Source organism: Bison bison, unplaced genomic scaffold, assembly GCF_000754665.1.
Source record: "Bison bison bison isolate TAMUID 2011002044 unplaced genomic scaffold, Bison_UMD1.0 scf7180017864260, whole genome shotgun sequence".
NCBI lineage: Eukaryota > Metazoa > Chordata > Mammalia > Artiodactyla > Bovidae > Bison > Bison bison.
The window spans coordinates 11,378,706-11,388,535 of record NW_011494832.1 but is presented as its reverse complement, the minus strand read 5'-3'; the positions used below and the strand labels follow the sequence as shown (position 1 = coordinate 11,388,535).

Below are 9,830 nucleotides of genomic sequence, written 5' to 3'. Positions count from 1 at the left end.
CTCCACTTTCTTTAAACCAGGCAGTAGCCAAAGAATGAGCCTGAAGCCCGGGATTCAAATCTGGTTCTCACTCTAAGGATGCTCCCAGGCTTCTGAGAAAAGAGCCTGCACAAAGGCCCAGGGCAGTGGGTGGGGAGGGGCTCCATCTACTGCCTGAGGTAGAATTAACAATGTCGCCTTTTTCTATTTTAGGAAAACTCTGGGCAGAGATAGGTGAGTTCCAGGCACCTTCCCTCCCCAGACCTTCCTCATAACTGAAATGGTCATTTTCTCTGACCATCTCTGCCTCTGTCCCAACACCTTGTGCTCCCTTGGAGCAAGAACTTCTCTATTTAAAACTCCTAAAACCAGTCGTACAAAGTTTCATTTCTCTTCCCTGCCTTCCGGGAGAGCAGAAGTAAAATCCTACAGCTCCCCTTCCTCCATCATTGTGCACCACTTACAACTACAAACAATTGCAAGTGATTAAATAACAAAGGCTCAGAGGAGAAAGGATCATTGCCAGTGCACTACTAAGTTCATTTGCATTTTTTCTTCTTTCAGAGAATCTCCACCGGACTTTTGGTAAGTTCTGGCAGCCCCCCAGGTCAGCTTGGTGTTTCACTCGACTCCTGTCACCTGGGGACATAAGGACTCCCGGCTCCCGGTTGGTCTTCTCCCTCTCTTGTTCTTTCTTTGAATGTCATCGTCTGCATCTAGGGTTGGTTAGATAATAGCATTATTAATTAGAGCTTCCAGGTGGCTCAGTGATAAAGAATCTGCCTGCAATGCAGGAGATGTGGGTTCGATCCTTAGGTTGGAAAGATCACTAGAGGAGGAAATAACAACTCATTTCAGTATTCTTGCTTGGAAAACCCCACTGTAGACCTGGCGGGCTACAGTCCACGGGTCGGAAAGAGTTGGACATGACTGAGCACACAAGCACACACTTTTATGTGTGGTACTGTAACACAGCTTCCCAATGTTAACTCATTCTAGGAATTACAAATACTTTATGTACATGATTTTATTTTTTTCAGGAATTACAAAGGAGAGGTAAACAGTGCCTCTGCACATCAATTTGATGTCTAGTTGGGGAAGTGATACATACACATAAATTAACTGGTGAATGAAAGTACATATACATCATTGACCAATCATGAGGAAAAATGAGTTTTCATGAGTACAGAATAAGTAACTGACTCCTCGGGGAAGACTTAGTGGGGGAAGTGAAGACACCCCCCCTAGAATGTTGGCCTGAACTTCCCTGGCAGTCCACCGTGGAAGACTCTGCACTTCCACTGTATCGGGTACGGGTTTGATCCCTGGTGGGGGAGCTAAGATCCTGCATGCCACACAGCAAAAAAAAAAAAAAAGGTTGGCCCAAGGATACGGTTTCTGTCCTTTTTGTTCACTGCAGATCATCTAGTGCTTAAGGACAGTGCCTACAACAGGAGGGCACCCTAATCCTTGTTGAGTGGATGTTGCAGAAATTTTAATATGGTCCCTGCCCTGAGCAGCCTTCCCGAACAGCGTTTGCTTCTGAAGGCTTGGAGGTGTCCCTGGCTCCACCCTGGCATTTAATCAGTGTGCAGAAAAAAACACACACAGTCTCCAACTCAAAGGGGAGGACCAAGATCTTTGTTTTACAGGATTCAAGTAACAAAGGTCTTAACTCTGTACTCTTCAACAGTCTGGTGAAGCTTCATGAACCTCTCCCTTCCCAGAATGTTTTGAAATGTACACATAAAATACAACACATGATTACAAAGAAAATCATTATTTTGAAAGTTATCAAAATGTAAACAAATTTGTGATTAAAGCAACCAATATTTCTTTAAATAACAAAACTATAGATTAAATAATAAAATGTAGTGGCAAGTCTAACAATCTGGTATTTCAAAATATTGATAAACAGTATTTTGAGACTTCAGAAACAACTCTGATGGGAATGCTGTTTCCATTGGTGATAAAGTCAGAAGTACCACTGATAACTGATTTGTTATGGTCCTTTTTCAGGAAGAAAAAGCTAAATTCAGTTCGAAGTTAGTGAAAATAAAAATGTAGTGCTTTTCTCATGCAAATTCATGAACTCCCTGGATTCTATCCAAACTGTTTTGGCACGCAGGTTAAGAACCCCCAATCCCAAAGAAACGCAATAATACATGGAGTGGGTGGGTGGGACACAAGAGGGGAACACATGTTCATCCTGTTTGTTTTGTGGCAAATAATTCAGATCCCCACTTCCTGATGGTGCCCTGCTGGAAGATAACCCTATTTGTCATCGTGCCGGTTCTCGGACCCCTGGTGGCCTTGATCATCTGCTATAACTGGCTACACCGCAGACTAGCAGGTGCAGTGTTGGGGCAGCAGACAGGACCACTGAGCTGGAGGGATCAAGCCAGCCCTGAATAGGAAACTTAAAGAGGGTGGATGGGAGCAGGGTTCAAGATTCAGAGCCGGAATGTCCTTCCTGCTCTGTCCCCATAGCCAACCCCAGACTCCTCAGAAAGAAGAAATTTCTCCTCAGAAAATAGAAATAATCCAAGAAGCGAACCACTTATTGAGACTTGAGGGGTCTCTTAGTGGAAGGGGGGAGGGGCGTGACTACAAAGTCCACAGGGAGGATGTGGGAGGAGCCAGTCATCTTCCGCTCATCACCTATTTCTCTTTGTTTTCAGGGCAATTTCTTGAAGAGCTAAGTAAGTTTTCTTCACTTTCTTAAAAGCTGAAAGCAAAAGACAGAGAGCAGCAGCAGCAAGGGGAAGAGGGGGCTACTGAGGGATCAAAATCCAAGAGGAAAGGAAGGGGCTGGCAAGCCTGGGTGGAGAGATGTCTCCTCCTGGGGGATGGGCGCTGAAGGCGCTCTAATCTGCTGCCTGATCTGTCCCAGCTAGGAGCCCCACTATCAGGAATCCCACTCCAACTGCCTCCTTTCCCTTTCGTTCATCCATTTCCTACAGCAGCTGCCCTGGGCCTCACCTCTGATGCTGGGTGGCTCCTCAGGGTCTTTCTTCTCTCTGGTTTAACAGTTTCATGACAGGAACTGTTGACGGCTTTTTCAAGTTATTTTCTCCTCCTTCTAGGAAACCCCTTCTGAAGGATACAGCATCTTGGCTGGGATGGAGAAGAGCCTGGCTGGTCCAAGGATCAGTCATTGGGGATGTCACATCCATTGAGTTGCACATTCACTGGCCTCCCTCCTCGCTGCGGGGACATTGCAATCTGCATTTCCAGGAATGCTCTGAATTCAAACAGGATCCACTTCTCTTCTGTCTTTACCTTGTCTGTCCCTTTCCCCAGCTCCTTCCCTCCTCTCCCCCTTTTTGCTGCCCACATCATTCTGCTCCTTGGTCTGTCTTCCACCTGAAGTCCTCTCCGGCTACAGCCAGGCAGGTGTTCTTTCTGTCAGAGGACACCTGTGCTGCAGAGTAACACAGACAAGTGGGTCTCTGCCATGAAATGAAGACCAGGAACCTCCTCGTTGCAAATTACAACACATCAGCTTTGCAAATGGTGGTCATTTCTTCCAAAATCTCAGCCCTGGTAGGCAGAGCTGAGGGGTGTGAAGGGTTGAAGAGAAGGTGCAGGAAAAGTCCACAATATCCAAGAGAGAGCCAAGTGACCTGCAGAGCGAGGACCTGGGGAGAAACCCATGGAGTGCTGGCCAGAGCTCCATCTTGCCTGAGCGGCTCAACGAGGAGCCAGGGGAGCAAGGGATGAGAACGGATGAGAACGGAGCAACATGCCTGCTTTTAAACACCTCCCTTCTACTTCCACACCCCATCCAGATGGGCCCCTCAGACTTTCCCTTCTCTCATCCTTTCCCTCTCATCTTCATACCTAATGGAGATCCACTGTCTTTTTTGAACAATTACTACTTGATGGTCTATCAGACGCAAAGAAACAAGCTAGGTGCTAATTAATAACAATACAAGTTTCCAAGTGCCACTTCTTGTCCCCTTTCCTTTCTGTATGTCCTCCTCTATCCCTTCACCTCTCTTCCTTTATCCCAGTCTCCTTACCCTGTAGGTCATTCCTCTGGAAAACCAAACAGAGAAAGACCTCAGGCGGACAGGCCATTCATTTCCCTTCTAAGACCTTCATTGCCTTTGCTTTCTTTCTTCTGCGTGCCTTTTCCTCTCCCTTCCTCCCCTTTCCTGAGGGTCTGGATCCAGGAGAAAGATCCATTTCCTTCCCTGCCACAGCAGAGGCATTGGGAAAGAAGCCAAGCCACTGACCCAGGATGGCCCAGCACTTGTGGGGACTGCCCAGGAATAGCCCCTTGCTTCTGTAGCCCCCCCAGTGACCCAAAAGGTCCTCTTTCTCCCCAAAGCAGACGTCGCATATAGGGCAACAGTAGACCCTCTGCTTCCAGTGAGTCTGCTGGTGCCGGATCAGCCCGGAGAATAAAGTGAAGGACTTGCCACAGTGGAAGCAGCGGTTGGACTGCTCTGTGAAGTGGACCTTCTGATGACTGGAGAGACGGGTTTTCCTGCTAAAAGTTAAGGGACAATGAGGGCAAGAGAAGACCTTGAGTCTTGAAGGCTTCTCTGGGTGAGAGTTGGACTTGGTGTTCAGGCGAGTAGCTCGCATGTTGGCTGCCAGGGTCCTGGTCACAGGCTCTGGGGCTGGGGTCCTGGTCACAGGCTCTGGGGCTGGGGTCCTGGTCACAGGCTCTGGGGCCTGAGCTCTCACAGTGATTACCATGTTCTTGGTGGCAGGTACCTGGTTCCTGTCTATTGACGGCTGGGGCTGAGTCTTGGGACCCTTGGTTTTAAGTGTGGGTCCTTGGGTCGCAGCCACTGCTGCATGGTTCCCTGTTGCCAGGCCCTGTAATCCAGCTCTGGTATCCGGAGTCCTCACAATATGCTTCTGGTTTCCAGCCCCCAGCTTCTGGCCTTGGTGCGTCTTCTGGTGGCGTTTGAGCTCAGACTGGTCCCTGAAGCACTTCCCACAGAAGGGGCACGCATGGGGCCGGTAGCCCAGATGGACACGGCGGTGACGGCTCAGTCCAGAAGCATCGCAGTAGGTCTTGCCACAGAGCGAGCAGCGGAAGGGCCTTTCCCTGGGTTGCTTGCGCCGGCCGGAGCTGAGGTCCTTGGGGTTCTGGAAGGACTTCCCACACTGGGCGCTGTTGTGAACAAGCTGATGGTTGTAGAGGCTGGAGCGCTTGCTGAAGCACTTGCCACAGGTGTGACAGGTAAAGGCTGGCCGAGCCCAGGATTCTGGCAATGTTGGCGTCTTTTCCGGGGACCCAGCTGGAGGAGAGGTTGGGCCCAAGCCTCTGTGAGCAAGGGAGGCCTTCTTGTCATCAACAGTCCCCTCATCTCCCAAACTCTGACTCTGTTCTTGGCTTTCCTCCTTCTTGCCTCCTGGAGGAAATGAGGAAGAATGATGGGATTCATCATGACAGCCCTGACACAGCTGTCTGTTCAGTCCACACTGCTTCCTCTCCCACCCGACATTCACCCTCACTCTTACACCTCAGAGACCAGAGATAAGAATAAACTTTTGGGTTGTCAAATTGAAAGCAAATAAAAATTTAACTGGAATCTTCCAACAATATCTGAGATCAAAATTTTAACCACATTTCTTCAAATCCATTTCTTTTCATTTTCTTTTTTCAATTACCAAAGTATAGTTTATTTACAATGCATGTGTTAATTCCTCTCATTTGCAATATTGATCATACTCCCAGACACCCCAGATACCCACAGGTGACCTCATAATATATCATAAGGATTGGGACACTTGGATGACCAGAACGTGCTATTAAGAATCAAGCTAAGGTGAGAAGCATAAACCAGAACTGTCTCGGCAAACCAGGACTGGGGTCAACTCAGACTTAAATTTCTCTCAAGTCCTTATTCTACTCTCAGGAACAAGTCATCCTTAGTCCAACTCAGCATCAGGCTTATCTCCCATCCCTTTCTTTTTCTCTTGGGAAGGACTTTTTAATCAAGAGGCTATCGCTGCCATAAGCAACTGACATGGAATCTCTCAGTCCCTGGAAACTGAAGATATTCACTTGTCCTGAGTGGCTCAGATACTCATCTTCTTAAAGCCAGGGGACTTGAGCAGATGATGTCCAGGCAGGAAGGATGCAAGCTAGGACCAGGTATACAGACCCCTGTTCCTCTTAGGCATTTCCATCCTCCTGAGGCATCCTGGGCCCTTTTCACCCTCCTCTCTCCTTTGCAATTCTCACCTGAATGAAAGCCTTCTCCATTCGGGGAACAGAGATCTGCTTCCCACTGTTTCTCTTCTTGCTCAAGCTTGGCGATCAGATCTAGATTAGACAGAAAGATTCCATCTGGGGAATGGGAAGGAGAGGAAAAGCTGAGGTCCCAGGCTCTGCCCCTTCACACGTCAGGGGCTCCCTTCTTGCATATCTGTGGTTTAAGAGCCATAATCTGGGACACTTAAGTGCTGGAAGGAGACACACAAAAGGCCAGATTCCAACAAAGTGCCGGGTACATATGACTCAGGATATACTGGCTGGCTGAATAGGCAGATTTGCATTCTTTGAAAACACTGTTATCATGTTACAAGTGTTATCTTTGCCTTCATGCAAGCTTTCATTCCTTCTTTCACCCTGAGCCTAGTAACCCAGATCTTTCCCACCTGGAACATAAAGAACCAAAACCAAGGATCAGTGAAGATAATTGTGAGCTGATCTACCTATCCAGGGAAAGCAGATGTTCCAAAGGCCTGGGACAGAAAGCTTGTGAGGAACCCCAGCCTCTTACCCACAGACATCAGGTTTCTGACAGTCTCTGATATAACATCCTGGTAGAGGACCCTCTGACTGACATCTAGACATTTCCACTCTTCCTGGGTGAAGTTTACTGCCACATCCTCAAAGGTGACTGGCTTCTGGAAGAACAGGAAAGATTCGGGGAGTTTGTATACAGACAGACAGACATCCAGTCTAAAGGTTTAGAACACTAAGAGAAAAGGAAAACCACGGAAGGAGAGAAGAAATAGGAATAGGAAAAGACAAGTACAAAGTCAGCAACTTTAATGTACAGACAGGAAAGGAAGGGTGGAGAGGAAGGGAGAACAATGCAGGGGGAGAAGGCAGGGGTATGTACGAATGAAAGTAGGGAGGATGAAAGGCTGCCACTCTGATGAATTTCAGCAAGTAGTCCTTGAAGGATTCCAGGTTGGTATGGAAGCTGAAAAAAGGACTCGGAGCCCCTTCTCCTGGATGCTTTACAGCTTGGAACCTTCTGAGATTCCATTTGGTCTGCAGACAGGATAATGGATGAAGGAGCTCCTGGAGTCCAGGACCCGGCCTCTCCCTCCCTTCCTCTCGCTTGGTCTCCTCACCTTCACCCACTCCTTCCACCAGCACTCTCCCTTCCAGGCTTTCGGCAGACCCTCCTCGTCCACCTGAGGGAGCAGCTTCTGTACAGGTTCCACTGGCTTTGGCTGGTCAGACACCTTCTCTTCCATGCTGTCTCTTTTAAGCTTTATCCATGCCTGGTCTGGCCCCCAAGGGTGACTAGGCTCCATCCTGGGGCTATCTACCTTCCAGCAACTGAGGAGATGGACAGACCTGGCAAAGGCCTTTGCAAAGGGTTTGAATTGGCCTCCTGTGTCAAAGATATCTGCTCCAGGGGGCTATCTTCCTTTTTTGTTCTGCTGTCCAAACTCTCCTCTTTCACAACTGAGAACACCTTTGATTCCCTTCAAGCCTCAGCCACAGAGTTCAGGGACCTGGTCCCCCTTGCCTCAGCAGTCACTATTCAGCAATGCCAGGTTGCAGCCCTGCAGGTGTCGTCTGCCTTCTGCTTCACCCTGCTTCTAGCTGCTGCCCACCTCCAGGAACCTGAGGTCAGAGAGAAACAAAACTTATCAGTAAGAGGGGGGTGAGGAACAACAGCTTCCTAATTTGGTCAGGAAACACCAAGAGTTATTGAACCTCTTATTTGTACCTAAAACCTCTCAGTATTGCCTCATGAGGTAATGATTAATAACCTCATTTTAAGTAATCTAAAGTACAGAGATGCTAGGTAATTGCTCAGGGATGCTCCCAGTCCACAGCAGAGTTAGTGTTCAAAGCCTGGGCTCTATCACCGAGGACAAGATTCCCGCTGTCCCAAAGCCCCCTCTAGGGTGGCAGTATGGTATTCTGGAAAGAAAGCATATGCCTGAGGTAACCAGCCCTGGTTCTGTCACAAACAGCCTTGTGCAAGTGTCTGCATTCTGATGTGGTTTTACTGGAAAATAAGATTAAAGGAGATTCTCTAAGATCCCATCTAGGATGATTCTGTGAATTTTTAATACATACAGATCCTTGTAAAGAATAATAAAGAAGGGACTTTCCCTGTTGGCCCAGTGGTTAAAAGTCCAGGCTTGATCCCTTATGGGGATCCTGCATGCCCCACAGCAGAGTTAGTTTAACGACCGTTAAAATAAAAAAGTGGGTAACAGCCCAACAACCAACACTTACAAAGGGCTGGCTCCCAGGGAGCCAGCGCTGGAGCTGCGGTCCAACCGGGGAAGTTCCTGCTCTGCCCAAACATGGAGGAACTCCCACCTCCTCCTGCGGACTGCCACTCACCCCGCTAGGCCTCCCTCCAGATGGAATGAATGGAATGAAAAGAATGAAGACTTAAAAACCTGTTGACGTTCTTCCTTTCACTGTTTTGAAAGGTGGTAGAATTGAAAATGCCAGAAAGGAAAGGGGCGTTCAACAATGAAGTTAATAGGATTGCTAAAAAGAAAGCTGACAGGAAAGGTGCATTTCCTAGGAGGTGAAGTTGGTCCCTCCCTCCCTTCGCTTCAAGCCCATCCATAATCAAGCGGTGAGATGGTGCAGGTCTGGATTATTCTCCTACTAGCCCGTGGAACACAGTAAAAATAACACTTCAAAAGTCTCTATAATCTTATCCTCAAAGTTCTGGCTCTCTTGTTTTCCCTCAGGAAAGACCCACCGTTGTAAGTCTTTCTCAAAAGCATTTGCTGGGGGTGGTGGCCAGGGGCGCTCGGTCCAGATTCTAGGCTGGTTGTCTGGTTTGGGGAGAAAGCATAACTATGGAGTCTGAATTTCTGGCCGCTGCCGCCTGCCCCTGGCACGTTGACCTCGATAGTACTTTCTACATCCACTCGCCCCAGAGCTCAAACCGGTTGGCCGGCTAGTGCAAGGCGGCTGGGGTAACACGACTCTAGGCGCAGACCTGTTTATCAGTTCAGGGCCCGTCCCCGCCCTTCCAAGAACGTAAACCCCTCGAGGGAATGTGTCGCCATTTTCCAGTGCTCTGAGTCCACCCGATCTCTAACCCCAAACCCGTCCAGTGTTTCCTGTAGCTATTCTGAGAACCACTGAAATCCCCAACACCCGCTCCAGGCTTCGGAGGTCCGCCCTTGCCGCCCCGCTCGCCGCTGCTTCAGCCACTGGAGTTTTCTGCCCTCCGGCCAAGCAGAACGACCCTCGGGCCTTCGCCCTTCTCATCCGGCCTTTGGGTCTCTGCTCGGTCCTAGCTCTGCCCGGTCAGATCGCGGGCCCATGGCGCTCACCTCCGGCCACTTCGCGCCCGGCCTCGGACCCCAGCCTCGGAGGCTCCCGCGGGCAGGGACGGAGAGTTTCGCTCACGATTGCGTGGCCCGCTACCCAGTACCCACTGAACCGGTCCCGCTGACGGGAACTGCACTGCCCGATTCCCGTCTGCCCCGAAACCTCGTTGCTGGGACCCTGACTTTTTCAACACGTGCTAGCAGCCCGTGCTCTTGGCCGAATCCCCAGGGAGTGAGTGGTCGCCGCACCGGACCACACCCTGACCAGTCCAGGTTTCCCCAGGGGCCCTCAGGGCTTGGAAACTCCTCCAGGACTAGGGGCGCGA

At 49.4% G+C, this 9,830-nt stretch overlaps 2 protein-coding genes across 6 annotated transcripts in view; one reads left to right on the top strand and one right to left on the bottom strand.

Annotated features, from left to right (window-relative positions):
- MOG (myelin oligodendrocyte glycoprotein) overlaps positions 1 to 2,394 on the top strand; it is an 11,341-nt gene extending 8,947 nt beyond the window's left edge. The window contains exons 4-6 of the mRNA XM_010848206.1: positions 193 to 213; positions 544 to 564; positions 2,216 to 2,394. Coding sequence (XP_010846508.1) covers positions 193 to 213; positions 544 to 564; positions 2,216 to 2,394 — 221 coding nt within the window. The remainder of the gene's footprint in view (positions 1 to 192; positions 214 to 543; positions 565 to 2,215) is intronic.
- ZFP57 (ZFP57 zinc finger protein) overlaps positions 7 to 9,830 on the bottom strand; it is a 10,214-nt gene continuing 390 nt past the window's right edge. For 2 of the 5 annotated variants that reach the window (XM_010848185.1, XM_010848186.1), the window contains exons 2-5: positions 7,315 to 7,816; positions 6,732 to 6,858; positions 6,191 to 6,295; positions 864 to 5,354 (exon numbers count right to left, since the gene is read on the bottom strand). In XM_010848185.1, the coding sequence (XP_010846487.1) occupies positions 4,063 to 5,354; positions 6,191 to 6,295; positions 6,732 to 6,858; positions 7,315 to 7,500 (1,710 nt within the window). In that variant the 5' untranslated portion in view covers positions 7,501 to 7,816 and the 3' untranslated portion in view covers positions 864 to 4,062. Of the gene's footprint in view, positions 696 to 863; positions 5,355 to 6,190; positions 6,296 to 6,731; positions 6,859 to 7,314; positions 7,817 to 9,830 lie in introns of those variants that run through there. The other 3 variants (XR_825958.1, XM_010848187.1, XM_010848188.1) reach the window with 3 other exon arrangements.